This window comes from Trichomycterus rosablanca, chromosome 1 (genome assembly GCF_030014385.1).
Source record: "Trichomycterus rosablanca isolate fTriRos1 chromosome 1, fTriRos1.hap1, whole genome shotgun sequence".
Taxonomy (NCBI): domain Eukaryota; kingdom Metazoa; phylum Chordata; class Actinopteri; order Siluriformes; family Trichomycteridae; genus Trichomycterus; species Trichomycterus rosablanca.
Window position 1 is genome coordinate 65,616,822 of NC_085988.1, and position 18,906 is coordinate 65,635,727.

At 41.1% G+C, this 18,906-nt stretch overlaps 1 protein-coding gene across 9 annotated transcripts in view; it reads right to left on the reverse strand.

The window, feature by feature from the left end:
* Nucleotides 1-18,906, reverse strand: part of wnk1b (WNK lysine deficient protein kinase 1b) — a 136,650-nt gene that overhangs the window by 63,913 nt on the left and 53,831 nt on the right. For all 9 annotated transcript variants that reach the window (XM_062995224.1, XM_062995177.1, XM_062995199.1 and 6 more), the window contains exon 3: nucleotides 328-500. In XM_062995224.1, the coding sequence (XP_062851294.1) occupies nucleotides 328-500 (173 nt within the window). The remainder of the gene's footprint in view (nucleotides 1-327; nucleotides 501-18,906) is intronic.

The window sequence follows — 18,906 nt, forward strand, 5'->3', positions numbered from 1 at the left end:
AGGAGGAGGCGTAAGCAGCAATATAATGGGAGAAAATGCTTAAATAAAATATGGGAAAAAATGGAGAGTTACATTGGGCATAAAACTATGCCAAGTCCGGTATGCAGATCAGATCTGCTCTGGTGACCCCTAAATATGAGAGAAGCCGAAAGAAAAAGAAAGTATAATACTCCTAATATGCTACTAAATCAAAATTTGAATAATTCTGGACCCACGGTGTGTGGTGTTAATGTATGGCACACATTTATCCACATACAAAGTTATATAATAATTAAATACCATATTTAATTCTTTGATCTGATGAGGGAGAAGAAAACCAGTTCTCACGTCTTTAAGGTGCCTGATGTCATGAGTTCCGTCACCAGTACGATGCACTTGCGCCCTCTGCAGGGAGACTCCCACGAATCATAGAAGCGCACGATGTTGGGGTGCTGCAGGCCCTTCAGCATTCCTGCCTCCTCTTTAAAACGCTGTCTTTCTGATTTGGACAGCTTCCGATCCTGTAAAAAGAAGAGGCAATAAATGTGATTGAGTGAAATACAATGAACACATTTCATTACAATGCACCAAAGCACCAAGATCTATACATATAGCAATATGTCACATATTTACATATAATTCACTAATAATACGTTTCCCCAAATAAAGTGTATTTTATTTAAATGTTCATCACTGAATACACAGACTTAAAAATCTTTTTTGTGCTTTTTTTTTTGTACATATAATATAAAGCCAAACATTTTTGCAGTATCGTATTCAATTTTTTGATTGTTTATTAGAATTTAAACTTAATATTTTGCATTTTTAGTTACATTGACGACAGGTAGTTACTGGTTACACATGATTCATCAATTTAAGTTCAGTGTCAAACACCATTATGAGCAATTTTGTACAGTGAGGCCAAAAAGTATTTAGTCAGCCACTGATTGTGCAGGTTCTCCTACTTAGAAAGATGAGAGAGGTCTGTAATTTTCATCATAGGTACACTTCAACTATGAGAGACAAAATGAGAAAAAAAATCCAGGAAATCACATTGTAGGATTTTTAAAGAATTTATTCGTAAATGATGGTGGAAAATAAGTATTTGGTCAATAACAAACAAGCAAGATTTCTGGCTCTCACAGACCTGTAACTTCTTCTTTAAGAAGCTCTTCTGTCCTCCACTCGTTACCTGTATTAATGGCACCTGTTTGACCTCGTTATCTGTATAAAAGACACCTGTCCACAGCCTCAAACAGTCAGACTCCAAACTCAACCATGGCCAACACCAAAGAGCTGTCAAAGGACACCAGGAAGAAAATTGTAGACCTGCACCAGGCTGGGAAGAGTGAATCTACAATAGGCAAGCAGGTTGGTGTGAATAAATCAACTGTGGGAGCAATTGTAAGAAAATGGAAGACATACAAGACCATTGATAACCTCCCTTGGGGTCAAGCTTTTATCCCGTGTGGTCAAAATAATTATGAGTACGGTGAGCAAAAATCCCAGAACTACACGGAGGGACCTGATGAATGACCTGCAGAGAGCTGGGACCAAAGTACAAAGGCTACCATCAGTAACACACTACGCCGAGAGGGACTCAAATCCTGCAGTGCCAGGCGTGTCCCCCTGCTTAAGCCAGTACATGTCCAGACCCGTCTGAAGTTTGCCAGAGAGCATATGGATGATCCAGAAGAGGATTGGGAGAATATCATGTGGTCAGATGAAACCAAAATGGAACTTTTTGGTAAAAACTCAACTCGTCGTGTTTGGAGGAAGAAGAAGAACCCAAGAACACCATACCTACTGTGAAGCATGGGGGTGGAAACATCATGCTTTGGGGCTGTTTTTCTGCAAAGGGGACAGGACGACTGATCCGTGTTAAGGGAAGAATGAACGGAGCCATGTATCGTGAGATTTTAAGCCAAAACCTCCTTCCATCAGTGAGAGCATTGAAGATGGAACGTGGCTGGGTCTTCCAGCATGACAATGATCCCAAACACACCGCTCGGGCAACGAAGGAGTGGCTCCGTAAAAAGCATTTCAAGGTCCTGGTCCTCCAGACCTCAACCCCATCGAAAATTTGTGGAGTCCGTGTTGCCCAGCGACAGCCCCAAAACATCACTGCTCTAGAGGAGATCTGCATGGAGGAATGGGCCAAAATACCAGCTACAGTGTGTGCAAACCTAGTGAAGACTTACAGGAAACATTTGACCTCTGTCATTGCCAACAAAGGTTATGTTACAAAGTATTGAGTTGAACTTTTGTTATTGACCAAATACTTATTTTCCATCATAATTTACACATAAATTCTTTAAAAATCCTACAATGTGATTTCCTGGATTTTTTTTCTCATTTTGTCTCTCATAGTTGAAGTGTACCTATGATGAAAATTACAGACCTCTCTCATCTTTCTAAGTAGGAGAACTTGCACAATCAGTGGCTGACTAAATACTTTTTGACCCCACTGTATCTCCAATTCACCTCACTTCTTCTTCTTCCTTGGCCTTTGTCCCGTTCAGTTCCTGGGTTGGCTCTCGGCGGATCATGATCCGCATTGATTCGGCACAATTTTTACACCGGATGCCCTTCCTGACACAACCCTTCCTATTTTTATCCGGGCTTGGGACCGGCACTACAATGCACTGGTTTGTGCATCTAGCGGCTAGGTATCTATAGGACAATTCAGTTTCCAATTAGCCTGGCTGCATGTTTTTGGACTGTGGGAGGAAACCGGAGCACCCGGAGGATACCCACGCGGACACGGGGAGAACATCTCCAATTCACCTCACTTCCTTGACCTAATGTCTTGAGACCGTGGGAAACGAGCTCCTAGAGGAAACCCAAGCAGACACAAGGAGAACATGCAAACTCCACACAGAAAGGAACCAGACGGCTTGGTCTGGGAATAAACCCAAAACCTTCTTGCTGTGAGGTGACAGTGCTACCCACCGAAGACACCATGCCGCCTGGTATTGTATTAAAAAAAAAATCCTAGCAGTAACATATGTTTAATGTGGCATGGAGATCAGTTGTTTTTATTTAAACTAAGGACACTTTTCTTATTAATAGACAACAGAAAAATGCACCAGCAATACACAGACATGCTGTAGTCACATTTTACATCATTTTCAAAATGGATAGAATACCGCACTACAAGCTGACAGTCACAGCACATCCATGTCACCATGGTGCTACTGATGATTTACATAACTTGATTAGAGAGCGCAGCAAGCACATCAAATTAGCATTGAAATTGCTCGACTTTCACACCTGTGATTCAAAATGAAATAGCACATTTAGCATTTTCCTTTTTCCCCTCTTTCAATTGAACCCTCTTTATTTTCCATTGTGAATCTGCTGCTGCTTGCACAACCCCAGATTTGATCAAGGAGTGCCAAGTCACCACACACTCCCTTGGCTTTTTATCACCTGCCAGTGTTGGGTTCCCACACAGAGCCGTATTACACCTGGAGAGCCACACTAGGCTTCATGTGACAACACACACACAAACTCTTGCAAGTGCCTGGAAAAAGTAGGAAGAGTCCCTGTTCAACCTTTCCTCCCTTAGACACAGCCAACTGTCTTGTGTGGACACCTGGCTAGGACAGTAAAGTCTTGAACATGTGTATTTAAGTTTGTTTGTTTGTTTATTAGGATTTTAATGTCATGTTTTACACCCTTCGGTTACATCCACGACAGAAATGGTAGTTACTCGTTACGCAAGATTTATCATTTCACAAGGTTATATCAAACAGTCATGAACAATTTTGTATCTCCAATTCACCTCACTTGCATGTCTTTGGACTCTGGAAGGAAACCGGAGCACCCGGAGTAAACCCACGCAGAAACAGGGAGAACATGCAAACTCCACACAGAAAGGACCCGGACCGACCATCTGGGGATCAAACCCAGGACCTTCTTGCTGTGAGGTCATGGTGTTACCCACTTAGCCACTGTGCTGCCTGTGTCTTTAAGTAATACAGTGAAAATGCTGAGAGCTTAGTCTAATCAGCACATTAATACACATACAGTCATTAACCAACCGCACTCCTCTACTAGCACCTGCAAGCCATTAAGAACGAGTAACCCCCCCAAGAGCACAGGGTAGCATACTGGAAAAAGCGCAAGCGAATGAAGGAAAGAAGTAGTGGCGGATAGTTGCAGGATCTGGATTTATCACAGGTGAAATTAAGCAGAAATACAAATCGTAAACAGGTATGAGTGGTGTGGGTTCTTTTGCTCTTAATGGCTGAACACTTCAACAAATATTAGGAACAGAAAATCTGGCCAAACTGCTCAACTAAAACTGGTTGTTAGTACAGCACATAAATGTCAAAAGTGTGACAAAGAGAAGCTGTTTGTGAGAGAAGCATGTTTAAAATGTGACCGAGGGGTGTACCCTGAAGCTGTTAGTAATCATAACATGAGTAAACAGAATTTTCTTTTCAGTTACCACACCAACTGCAACGGAAAACACATTCAAAAGCACTAACGTTTAGAACTACATTTATCCAAAGAAACTTACGGTTCTGACTTAATACCACGCACGCAATTGAGGGTTAAGAGTCTGGATTAGGGGCCCAACAGAGACAACGTGGCAGTGGTGGAGATTGAATTAGCAATTTTCTGATTACCACTAAACTAACACTTTTGTGGTCTAAAATATAGCTTTATTTCTAAAATTGATTATGACAGTAATCTAGGGTAGATGGGAGGCCTGTATTTGTAATATATACATATACAGTGTATCACAAAAGTGAGTACACCCCTCACATTTCTGCAGATATTTAAGTATATCTTTTCATGGGACAACACTGACAAAATGACACTTTGACACAATGAAAAGTAGTCTGTGTGCAGCTTATATAACAGTGTAAATTTATTCTTCCCTCAAAATAACTCAATATACAGCCATTAATGTCTAAACCACCGGCAACAAAAGTGAGTACACCCCTAAGAGACTACACCCCTAAATGTCCAAATTGAGCACTGCTTGTCATTTTCCCTCCAAAATGTCATGTGATTTGTTAGTGTTACTAGGTCTCAGGTGTGCATAGGGAGCAGGTGTGTTCAATTTAGTAGTACAGCTCTCACACTCTCTCATACTGGTCACTGAAAGTTCCAACATGGCACCTCATGGCAAAGAACTCTCTGAGGATCTTAAAAGACGAATTGTTGCGCTACATGAAGATGGCCAAGGCTACAAGAAGATTGCCAACACCCTGAAACTGAGCTGCAGCACAGTAGCCAAGATCATCCAGCGTTTTAAAAGAGCAGGGTCCACTCAGAACAGACCTCGCGTTGGTTGTCCAAAGAAGCTGAGTGCACGTGCTCAGCGTCACATCCAACTGCTGTCTTTGAAAGATAGGCGCAGGAGTGCTGTCAGCATTGCTGCAGAGATTGAAAAGGTGGGGGGTCAGCCTGTCAGTGCTCAGACCATACGCCGCACACTACGTCAAATTGGTCTGCATGGCTGTCACCCCAGAAGGAAGCCTCTTCTGAAGTCTCTACACAAGAAAGCCCGCAAACAGTTTGCTGAAGACATGTCAACAAAGGACATGGATTACTGGAAACATGGATTACTGGAACCATGTCCTATGGTCTGATGAGACCAAGATTAATTTGTTTGGTTCAGATGGTCTCAAGCATGTGTGGCGGCAATCAGGTGAGGAGTACAAAGATAAGTGTGTCATGCCTACAGTCAAGCATGGTGGTGGGAATGCCATGGTCTGGGGCTGCATGAGTGCAGCAGGTGTTGGGGAGTTACATTTCATTGAGGGACACATGAACTCCAATATGTACTGTGAAATACTGAAGCAGAGCATGATCCCCTCCCTCCGGAAACTGGGTCGCAGGGCAGTGTTCCAGCATGATAATGACCCCAAACACACCTCTAAGACGACCACTGCTTTATTGAAGAGGCTGAGGGTAAAGGTGATGGACTGGCCAAGCATGTCTCCAGACCTAAACCCAATAGAACATCTTTGGGGCATCCTCAAGCGGAAGGTGGAGGAGCGCAAAGTCTCGAATATCCGCCAGCTCCGTGATGTCGTCATGGAGGAGTGGAAAAGCATTCCAGTGGCAACCTGTGAAGCTCTGGTAAACTCCATGCCCAGGAGAGTTAAGGCAGTTCTGGGAAATAATGGTGGCCACACAAAATATTGACACTTCAGGAACTTTCACTAAGGGGTGTACTCACTTTTGTTGCCGGTGGTTTAGACATTAATGGCTGTATATTGAGTTATTTTGAGGGAAGAATAAATTTACACTGTTATATAAGCTGCACACAGACTACTTTTCATTGTGTCAAAGTGTCATTTTGTCAGTGTTGTCCCATGAAAAGATATACTTAAATATCTGCAGAAATGTGAGGGGTGTACTCACTTTTGTGATACACTGTACATGTGTTCAGTATAATGAAATGCTTTTCCACATATCACAGCTTGTTTGGAAGCTGGGGTCAGAGCGTAAGGTCAGTCAATTTACACTGCTATACTACTACTGTTCCTAATATAAGACAGGAAATGAGGAGAGCTTAGTATAAGAATTATTCAATAAAGTATAAGCTTGCACATAGATCTTAGTTAGATCCCAGTGGACTGATTTGAAATCTATGATACACTGCATGCTTTCTGAGATTTCAATAGTTATCACAGGGCTGTTAAATCAACAAAAGCAAACTTCAACCACCCTTCAGAACCTTTTGTATTCTAGATAAAATTCAAGTCATTCTTTTTTTTATTTAAATTGTATAGTTAGTTCTGGGGGCGGCACGGTGGCTGGGTGGGCAGCACTGTCGCCTCACAGCAAGAAAGTCCTGGGTTCGATCCCCAGACGGGGCCGGTCCGGGTCCTTTCTGTGCTGAGTTTGCATGTTCTCCCCGTGTCTGTGTGGGTTTCCTCCCACAGTCCAAAAACATACAGTCAGGTTAATTGGAGACACTGAATTGCCCTATAGGTGAATGGGTGTGTGTATGTGTGTCTGCCCTGCGATGGACTGGCACACCGTCCAGGGTGTTACTGTGTGCCTTGCGCCCATTGAAAAGCTGGAATAGGCTCCAGCACCTCCATCGACCCCAATTGGTTAAGTGGTTAAGTGAGTGAGTGAGTTAGTTTTGGGTCTTGAAATGGGCATGTCAAATAGCTTTGTACAATACTAGATCAAACAGGTAAAAAAAAACCAAGCAAGCATATTTTAAGCATTATAATGTAACCCAACCACACAAAAAAAATCGACAGTTGAGTGATGCACGACTGTCTTAATAGATTGGGTATAATGTAACAGCACTGTAGAACCTTTGTTGGGTATTACATGGTCAAAAAAAATCTAATTTAGTGTCAACTAAATATGTTGTCACTAGTTACATCCTGGCGGCATTGTGGCTCGGTGGGTAGCACTGTCGCCTCACAGCAAGAAGGTCCTGGGTTCGATCACCGGGTGGGGCGGTCCGGGTCCTTTCTGTGCGGAGTTTGCATGTTCTCCCAGTGTCTGCGTGGGTTTCCTCCGGGAGCTCCGGTTTCCTCCCACAGATGGACTGGCACCCCTTCCAGAGTGTTATTGTGTGCCTTGCGCCCACTGAAAAGCTGGTATAGGCTCCAGCACCCCATGCGACCCTAATTGGATAAGCGGTTAAGAACGTGAGTGAGTAGTTACATCCCTAAAAACTTGTGTTTAACAGGATGACCTAGATTTTAGCTTTTTATGACTGTTGCACACCAAAATGTTTCAGTTGCTAAGTAATATATCTGTATAATAAAATAATAAAAAAATTAAAATACTGCCATTGAACAAATGTATAAGTGCTGCAAGTATTATGCAAAACTCTTAAAAGACTGGTTCTACAGATGAGCTTCCTTGGCTCTGTGGCACTACTTCAGAAGAATATTAAGAGTAAATGTAAATATATAACTGGTGTGATGATTAAAACATCTGCAATGTTAAAAGTAGAATTGTGTTAAACTTCAAAAAAGATTTCCCAATTCCTAAGTCCTAAATTCCTACAAACTCTTAGACCTCACGAACATCTCAAACTGTACAGTTGTCTGTACTCCACTGTATACATTATTTATATAGCTGACATACAGCTAGTAAAACGCACACAAAACATCCTGTGTAACTACACCTTCTATTTGGCTATTGGATGCTTCAGAACATTAAACACTAGTCAGATACAACAGTGGTGGGAAAATGCTGTTAAAATTCCTCTTATCTTTCAAATTAGACAAGTCAGTTCCTCAGTACTGGTTGTTACATTTGGCTATTTTTACCAGTAAAAATGTATAATGCCTAAGCTTTAGTCCAAAAAATAGGCTAATAACATCAAGTTTCATGGTCACTCCAGTCTCCTTTTCTCAGGATGCCCCACAGTGCCCATAAATATCAGGGGAATTTGTTTCTCAGATGCCCACTTGAGTTCACGTGCACAAAGATATATGCTCTGATCATGCACCACTGTAATTCCTTCCACACTGAGAAGTCTAGAGGTGCAGCTGAATGTTTCCAAATCTTTGAGGCATTCAATACACAGAGGCACTGCTCCTTCCCAAATTTCAGTTTAGCTCCCCACTATCAGGAATATAAAACCTTTCCAACCTGCTGGTAACTTTCAAGGGTTAACTTTTATTAGGAGTTACTCAATACACCCACACAAACCCTATTAGACCCACAGTTAGAGAGGTTAGCTCATTATACCATTAACAGTGAGCCTGATAGAATGTGGAGGCAGACGACAGCAGTGATTGTACATAGTCTTGCAAAGACTCGTGCAGGTAGATAAGCACTTGAGTAACTCAAAAATGCATTTGTAATTAAGTGTTAAATGTTTGATGCTAGCATTTTTGCAGCACAGTAGAATGAGTCAGCTGGGAATGGAGTATGCGTCAGAGCCTCTTTCAGCAAGTGTGTGCGAGTGATATTAAACCGAGGTGAACCTGGAAGTTTTATTCTTAGCAATATTCTGATGAAAAGGAAAATTTGTGGGAAGTGTCAGCTAACCTATAACGGACTTGTTTTTACTGATTACTCTACATGTCTCTGTATGTTGCTTCTCATGTTGGCCTATATGCTGGTCGATAGTGAGCATTTCTGACACAGATATACTGAAGGGGGTGGGTTTTACTGAAAGCTTAACTAGGGTAATGACCACGGTATACACTTAGTACAAAGATTTGAGCAACAGGTTTAATAATGAATGTAATTCATATGCGAAAATACAATGACCAAGAGCTTTTTGGACATCTCATTCCAAAACCATGGCTACTTAAATGTACAGCAGAATTACTTAAGTAATTTTTAAGTGCACCCATTCAGTCAAAAACAACATTTGTGTGGTCAGCCACTAATGTTGGACAAAAACACATGGCTTGCTATGCCAAAATAATCCCAAAAGCTGTCCACACTGAAGTTTCTGCACAACAAAGTCATTTAATTAGCTCCTCATGGGTCTTGTACAGTCATGCTTTTCATTTTAGTTAATTATCATGTTTTTACCAGTGTTTCAGTGTTTTATCCTGGTCAGAGTTGTGGTGGGTCTGGTTTTCCAGGAATTACTAGTCGCAAGTCAGTACCACACCTCAGACCAGATGCAGGACAAGACACCTCAGCCATCATCTTCCTAATATATAGGCAATCGAGTCAGTAGAAATATTTTATAGGCATTTATGTATGTAGAAGTCTGAGCTCCCAAAACCACTGATGGGGGGTTTTGAATCCTGGATCCCAGCATTAGTGGGCTGCACCATCCGATATACTGGTGCTGGTCATAAAATTAGAATATCATGAAAAAATTGTTTTATTTCAGTAATTCCATTCAAAAAGTGAAACGTGTATATTATATTCATTCATTACACACAGACTGATATATTTCAAATGTTTATTTCTTTTAATGTTGATTATAACTGACAACTAATGAAAACCCCAAATTCAGTATCTCAGAAAATTAGAATATTACTTAAGACCAATACAAAAAAAGGATTTTTAGAAATGTTGGCCAACTGAAAAGTATGAACATGAAAAGTATGAGCATGTACAGCACTCAATACTTAGTTGGGGCTCCTTTTGCCTGGATTACTGCAGCAATGCGGCGTGGCATGGAGTCCATCAGTCTGTGGCACTGCTCAGGTGTTATGAGAGCCCAGGTTGCTCTGATAGTGGCCTTCAGCTCTTCTGAATTGTTGGGTCTGGCGTATCGCATCTTCCTCTTCACAATACCACATAGATTTTCTATGGGGTTAAGATCAGGCGAGTTTGCTGGCCAATTAAGAACAGGGATACCATGGTCCTTAAACCAGGTACTGGTAGCTTTGGCACTGTGTGCAGGTGCCAAGTCCTGTTGGAAAATGAAATCTGCATCTCCATAAAGTTGGTCAGCAGCAGGAAGCATGAAGTGCTCTAAAACTTCCTGGTAGACGGCTGCGTTGACCTTGGACCTCAGAAAACACAGTGGGCCAACACCAGCAGATGACATGGCACTCCAAACCATCACTGACTGTGGAAACTTTACACTGGACCTCAAGCAACGTGGATTCTGTGCCTCTCCTCTCTTCCTCCAGACTCTGGGACCTTGATTTCCAAAGGTAATGCAAAATTTACTTTCATCAGAGAACATAACTTTGGACCACTCAGCAGTCCTTTTTGTCTTTAGCCCAGGCGAGATGCTTCTGACGCTGTCTCTTGTTCAAGAGTGGCTTGACACAAGGAATGCGACAGCTGAAACCCATGTCTTGCATACGTCTGTGCGTGGTGGTTCTTGAAGCACTGACTCCAGCTGCAGTCCACTCTTTGTGAATCCCCCACATTTTTGAATGGGTTTTGTTTCACAATCCTCTCCAGGGTGCGGTTATCCCTATTGCTTGTACACTTTTTTCTACCACATCTTTTCCTTCCCTTCGCCTCTCTATTAACGTGCTTGGACACAGAGCTCTGTGAACAGCCAGCCTCTTTAGCAATGACCTTTTGTGTGTTGCCCTCCTTGTGCAAGGTGTCAATGGTTGTCTTTTGGACAACTGTCAAGTCAGCAGTCTTCCCCATGATTGTGTAGCCTACAGAACTAGACTGAGAGACCATTTAAAGGCCTTTGCAGGTGTTTTGAGTTAAGTAGCTGATTAGAGTGTGGCACCAGGTGTCTTCAATATTGTACCTTGTCATAATATTCTAATTTTCTGAGATACTTAATTTGGGGTTTTCATTAGTTGTCAGTTATAATCATCAACATTAAAAGAAATAAACATTTGTAATATATCAGTCTGTTTGTAATGAATGAATATAATATACAAGTTTCACTCTTTGAATGGAATTACTAAAATAAATCAACTTTCATGATATTCTAATTTTATGACCAGCACCAGTATATATAAATATATATATATATAAATACAGGGGTTGGACAAAATAACTGAAACACCTGTCATTTTAGTGTGGTAGGTTTCATGGCTAAATTGGACCAGTCTGGTGGCCAATCTTCATTATTTGCACATTGCACCAGTAAGAGCAGAGTGTGAAGGTTCAATTAGCAGGGTAAGAGCACAGTTTTGCTCAAAATATTGCAATGCACACAACATTATGGGTGACATACCAGAGTTCAAAAGAGGACAAATTGTTGGTGCACGTCTTGCTGGCGCATCTGTGACCAAGACAGCAAGTCTTTGTGATGTATCAAGAGCCACGGTATCCAGGGTAATGTCAGCATACCACCAAGAAGGACAAACCACATCCAACAGGATTAACTGTGGACGCAAGAGGAAGCTGTCTGAAAGGGATGTTCGGGTGCTAACCCGGATTGTATCCAAAAAACATAAAACCACGGCTGCCCAAATCACGGCAGAATTAAATGTGCACCTCAACTCTCCTGTTTCCACCAGAACTGTCCGTCGGGAGCTCCACAGGGTCAATATACACGGCCGGGCTGCTATAGCCAAACCTTTGGTCACTCGTGCCAATGCCAAACGTCGGTTTCAATGGTGCAAGGAGCGCAAATCTTGGGCTGTGGACAATGTGAAACATGTATTGTTCTCTGATGAGTCCACCTTTACTGTTTTCCCCACATCCGGGAGAGTTACGGTGTGGAGAAGCCCCAAAGAAGCGTACCACCCAGACTATTGCATGCCCAGAGTGAAGCATGGGGGTGGATCAGTGATGGTTTGGGCTGCCATATCATGGCATTCCCTTGGCCCAATACTTGTGCTAGATGGGCGCGTCACTGCCAAGGACTACCGAACCATTCTGGAGGACCATGTGCATCCAATGGCGGTGCCGTGTATCAGGATGACAATGCACCAATACACACAGCAAGACTGGTGAAAGATTGGTTTGATGAACATGAAAGTGAAGTTGAACATCTCCCATGGCCTGCACAGTCACCAGATCTAAATATTATTGAGCCACTTTGGGGTGTTTTGGAGAAGCGAGTCAGGAAACGTTTTCCTCCACCAGCATCACGTAGTGACCTGGCCACTATCCTGCAAGAAGAATGGCTTAAAATCCCTCTGACCACTGTGCAGGACTTGTATATGTCATTTCCAAGACGAACTGACGCTGTATTGGCCGCAAAAGGAGGCCCTACACCATACTAATAAATTATTGTGGTCTAAAACCAGGTGTTTCAGTTATTTTGTCCAACCCCTGTATATATATATGTATATATATATGAAACACATAGACTTATTACTTTATATTATATATTATATTATAATATATTTTATATAATATATTATGTGGAAAGTACATTCCATTATACAGACTCTTCCAGACTTGTTGGTAAATCAATAATGCAGCTGGATTTTTCACCACTTGTGGCACTACTTCTTCTTTTCTTTCAGCTGTGCCCGTATTTATGTCTCACCACAGCAGATCATTCTGGTCCACATACCTGATTTGGCACAGCTCTTATACCAGACACCCTTCCTGACGCAACCCTCTAGAAAACTATTTTTATTCGGGCTTGGAACCGACACTGATAGCATACTATTAAGTGCACTATCCAATTCCCCCTCAGACATAGCCGAGGTGCATGTCTGTGTAGGCGCCCAACTGGTTAATAGCACCACTGAGAACTGAACCCAGGATGGTGAGCTAGCGTAATGGGCTAGTGTATTTTACTGCTGCACAACCTGAGCTCCTCAGCAATATGTATTAATTTTTATTGATGCATGCACATTTACTGTAAAAGCACTTCCAGTGAACTTGCACTTTCAGTGCAGAAATTCTCTGCAAATGCTGCAATAATCACCTAAATTATAAGTGTAGGAATATGTCATATTCAGTTTTGCTCCTTCATAGTTCCACAAAAAGCACATTCAGTTTTCACTGTATCCAGTTTGAACTATAATAACACTTCTGAGCAAACACAGCGCCCAATCTAAAAAAAAAAAAAACTGGTCATGTGACCTGGTTTCTAGGAACAGCATTCTGGAATAGTGACAGAACTTTTCCATAATAACACAAGTAAGAGACTCTTGGATAACCTCCAGCTGAGCAAGGCTCTGTAGTTCAGGCTAACACATGTTCAAGTGTGCACATGGAACAGTTTGAGGTGGGAAGAGGCTGTTGATTATCGCTCAGTGTCGTAGATGTTGCCTTACCAGGAGTGGCTGTGAAACAAGCTCTCGTGGCTGGCATTGTAAGCACTTGGTCAGAGTTGATGGATGAACAGATAGTCTGTCCTCCGGATGGGGGGATGGAGGGATCTCAAGTCCCTTACGGCCTTTGAGGGATGGGATTCATATTTCACACTGATATGCCTTGTCCTAAATTTAGCTCTAGCCTCTGATACCCAGAGTGTGTTGGATAGCTAGAGGCCACAGGGTACAAGATGACAACCAAGGCTGGAAGGAATATATTCAACAATGGTGAAGAAAACACCAAAACTGCTTATGTGATTATTCCATCGGCATTACTGCATGTACATTTTTGATCAGTCTACCCTCTGGAGCATGCTGACCAATCAAAAACGTCAGTTTGCCCAATACAAGATGGATCGTCACATGACTGATGACGGCACTTGGTAATGACCATAAAAAAGACGGAATGAATCTAAACACGAAACAAACAGCAACCTCAGGGCAGAAATATATTGCTTTTGTATTTTTTATGTTTCTATGCACGGTGGAGCAGGAAGAAAAAATAAGAACAAGGGCTTTAATCAAAAAACAAAGGACTGTCATTGCATGTTTCATATTTTGTAATCATTTTAGAAGTTTTACAGCAGCAACACTGTTTCTGGATGCTGGTATTAAGCCAGGATGCTATGTTGTGTTGTCATGTGGTGTTGTGTAGTCTCACAATTTCAAAAACTATACAACGATGGATTGTTGACCTGTGACAGATTTATTTATCACTTTATCCAAGTGTTTTTCAGCTGTGCACCAATTGGTTTTCCAGACAGCCAAATACCCTAATCCAAGATACAATTAGCAAAAGTTTGTTTGTTTAATTCTTAACACCATTGTCAGCTGCTATGACTATTATCATGGCTAGCTAATAGATTCATTCTTTAAACGTCAAAGTTGTGGGTCAGTTCGCTGTCTTGACTTGTGCGTATGGTGGTTAGATTGTTTGTGTAACTATAAAGGTGAAGAGATTTCATTGTTTTCTTATATGGCATTTTAAGTGCAAGTGCTTCCAAGAATTCAAGTAGTTTTTGGGGGGTACTGAGGTAAATATTTCCTTGTAGCTATTAGCAAAAGTAAATGAAAAATACGTTATTTAAAAAACACCATTCTGCTAAACGTTTCATTCCTGTTCTGACCAGTAATACCCCGGATAAATCAGTAAGGCTTCCAAATCGAGCTAAGAAATGATTATGATCAGACAGGGACGGCAAAATTTGAGCACAGTTAGCTGTTTAGCCATGACTGAGCCATTCAGCCATGGCGTCATTCTGGTTTTGCCAGCTTTATAAATGCCATTTATTCATTTGCAAATTTCTACTAACCGCTTTATTCTGATCAAGGGAAACTGGTGCCAGGGTGTTCCTCTACTTTGCGCCCAACCTTTCAAAGAGCCACACACACACACACACACACACACACACACACACACACACACACAGAGGCAATCTGAACTAGTCAATACAATGTATGCATGTTGCATGTGGGAGGAAGCTACTCAACTCTTACATCTACACTGCTTTTTACATTGAAAGTTTGTGGGCAAATAAGAATCTGTGATTTGTTAATTTTCCTACATCATTTTTAACTGATAAAAGTAGAAGGATCAACATAATTGTAATTTGGAAACACATTTAGAATCTGATACCCACAACACATTCCAAAAAACGTTTAAAGAATATTTATGTTACAAGGTTCCACAATAAGCAGATGAATTGGTAACAGATTAGGGAATCGTGATTGGGTATAAAAGAAAGGATCCACCAAAGGATAAGTCTTTACAAACAATGAGGGACCATGGCTTATAACTCATTTAAAAAAACTATTCTCAGTGCAAGATTGCAAATAATTTAGTCTTTCATGATCTACTGTTTATAATATTGTGAAAAGATTCAGGGAATCTGGAGAGATCTCTGGAGTCTGTGTAGGGCAAAGCCGGAAACCACCGCACTATGCTACGGTGATAATTATAGCCCTGTGGGCTTGGGAGTACTTCGAAAAACAATAGTCACTTAACACAGTCTGCTTCTGCATCAAAAATTTAACCTGAAACTACACAATGAGAAAGCCGTACATACATTCTATACAGAAATGCCTCCGAATTGAATGTGTAGACCTATAAAAAAGGACCCCTGCAGTTATTAGAACTTGTTGCACTAGACAATACCATTAGACAATGTGTATTTGTCGGCTAAAAAAAGTATACTTTCATACAAAAGGCAAAAAAAGACTGACAGCCTTTAATCCCATGAGTGTACTTTGAATGCAGCTATATGCCCACAAAAACCTTTCAGTTTGCATTATGCTGCTGTGGCTGGACTTAAACATTAAACAGATTATTAGAATCCCAAAAACAAGACATTAAGTGCTTTGAAACTGTTGTGATCATTTAATTTTGTGGTAGGTGTTTGAATTAAACTGTACCACGCAGATCAAAAATAATAATAACATGGATAAAAACACACAGATTGTTAAGAAATTACTTACTTATAAGGTCACACACCCAATCATTTTCACTATATTATGGTTACCATGACCACACTATATCTAGAGAGTTTCAGAAGCTTGAAGTTTTGATCATGAGTTTATAATTGACCTCTCTCCCAGTTACTCTCTGTGCCAATAGCACCTCCCACGACCGCTGTTTCCCCTGTGTTACTGAAGCAGCACTAAAAACATCATCTGACTTCTATCAGACAGCTTGAAAATATAACTCTGCAGCATCCGGTCCATAGCAACATGACTGACCATTCACACCATTCATGCTATCCAAGGACACAGCAATAACAGAAAACTAAAACGGAATGCACTACAGTAAATCAAAGTAAAGACATGGATTTTGGTGACGTACCTTCTCTGGATCACCCACTGAGCTAACACATTCAGCGCTGGAGGTGTAAGCCACATGCTCACCCCTGACAGAGGGGCGGGGAAAAAAAACAATCCGGCCTGTGAATTGTTGACAGCATGTTCACAAAAACAAATGTGTTTACGAGCTCTATTTGGTCATCCGATGACTTGGGTCAACCACAGCTCATGCCTAACTGTGAGCTGTTGTTTGAATGACCCTTAGTATGGATTCTTGGATGCTTTCTTTTCAGCACCTTGCCTACGTATTGCAATATCATGAGCAAATGTGCACATCAGAGGCGTCATTATTATGGTGACCATATTTTGGTTTTACAAAAAGAAGACACTTGGCAGGATGGCAGGATGGCAGCATGGGCCAAACGGACACCTGGACTGGGTGGAAGGTTTGGTTCGAGAAAGGGGAAGGGGGTGAATTGGCGGCACCATGGCAATGTGTATAAAGTGGGGGTTTAAATATTAAATATTTGACAAATGCATCCACACCGATCAGCCATAACATTAAAACCACCTCCTTGTTTCTACACTCACTGTACATTTTATCAGCTTCACTTACCATATAGAAGCACTTTGTAGTTCTACAATTACTGACTGTAGTCCATCTGTTTCTCTGCATGCTTTGTTAGCCCCCTTTCATGCTGTTCTTCAATGGTCAGGACTCTCCCAGGACCACTACAGAGCAGGTATTATTTGGGTGGTGGAGGATTCTCAGCACTGCAGTGACACTGACATGGTGGTGGTGTGTTAGTGTGTGTTGTGCTGGTATGAGTGGATAAGACAGAGCAGCACTGCTGGAGTTTTTAAACACCTCACTGTCACTGCTGGACTGAGAATAGTCCACCAACCAAAAACATCCAGCAGCGTCCTGTGACCACTGATGAAGATCTAGAAAATGACCAACTCAAACAGCAGCAATAGATGAGCGATCGTCTCTGACTTTACATCTACAAGATGGACCAATTAGGTAGGAGTGTCTAATAGAGTGGACACGGTATTTAAAAACTCCAGCAGCGCTGCTGTGTCTGATCCACTCATACCAGCACAACACACACTAACACACCACCATGTCATTGTCACTGCAGTGCTGAGAATGATCCACCACCTAAATAATACCTGCTCTGTGGTGGTCCTGGTGGTATTGTCTCAGAGTGTTGTGTCGCTGATAAGCTCCCACAGAGAAGTTCCTCAGTGGTATCACACTGCAGTAGTCTTAAGGGCTTTGGAAAGGAGAGAAATGACTGTCTGGCATATGCTTTAAATAAGTGAGAACTACCATTTCAAGCAGAGAACAAAGTGTACCACCAAAACAGCTTTTGTTTACTATATTGGCAAAGAATGTTTGTGTTGCTCCTCTAATCCACTAACTCATTTAAGGTTTCAATGAGCCTTTAGCTAAGCTTAGTGGAACATGTGTGATTGCTAAGGTAGAAGTGCAGTCATTAATCACAGTCATTAATCTTAAATCCCTACATAAGGCTTAAAATTGCCCTGAACTTGTGCTTTGTGTGTGTTTTTTTTTATACTGCTGCTTACAGCTAGTCCTATAATCATCAATCAATGTTGCTTAATAATTTCTTAAATGAACTATACAGAAATCGCAGTTACATGTTGAGCTTTTTCTGAAAAAAACATCCTAATGTGGCTTTAAGATTGTTTGCTACCTGCCCACGTTTGATGAACATCCAATAACTTCCTAATGCCACTTTTACACAGTGTTGCCAACACCGGTTTACGATAACGATGTGGGTCTACATGACGTTATACGTGTTGCATCTAGAAATGGATCATTGTAGTACCCTGAGCGCCTGTTTCCAGTTGCAGGGTTACAAACAGGAAAAGATCCTTTGCTTTTGCCAGATAATGTGAACAGACTTGTCATTTTAAATAACTGGCTGAAAGATGGGTGGCTGTTAACAACTCTATATAGGCATTGGCTGGCTTTCTAAAAAAATTAGATAAATAAATAATTTTATCATAATTTTAGTCAATTAATGCACGATTAATTTGGTTCTTCAATCATGATTAAAAATTGTAATTGTGTGACAGCCCTAATAGATACAAATCCTAAAATATAGATTTCTTTAAGCAAACAATAGCATCATTTTGCATCAATGCAAAGGTTATCTAAATTCATACTCTATGGCAAATTATTATGTTTCAAACTAAATATTCAAAAGTCTTTGTCAATGTAAATAATTAATCAATGCACAGACTTCAAGACATTTTCATCAAGTGATGGTGTCTTCCACTTGTATACGTATACTTTCTGTTTTAACTTGTGTTAAAATAATAATTAAAAGTCTTATTATTAAATGAGGTGATAATAAGGGTATAACACACCCACCACTTTTTTGAATGGATAATATAAAGAGCCAAACTCATAACTGGGTAGCCACTAGGCAATGAAAACCGTAGTTCCAACTTATGCCACTGTTTACATATTTTAAGTGCC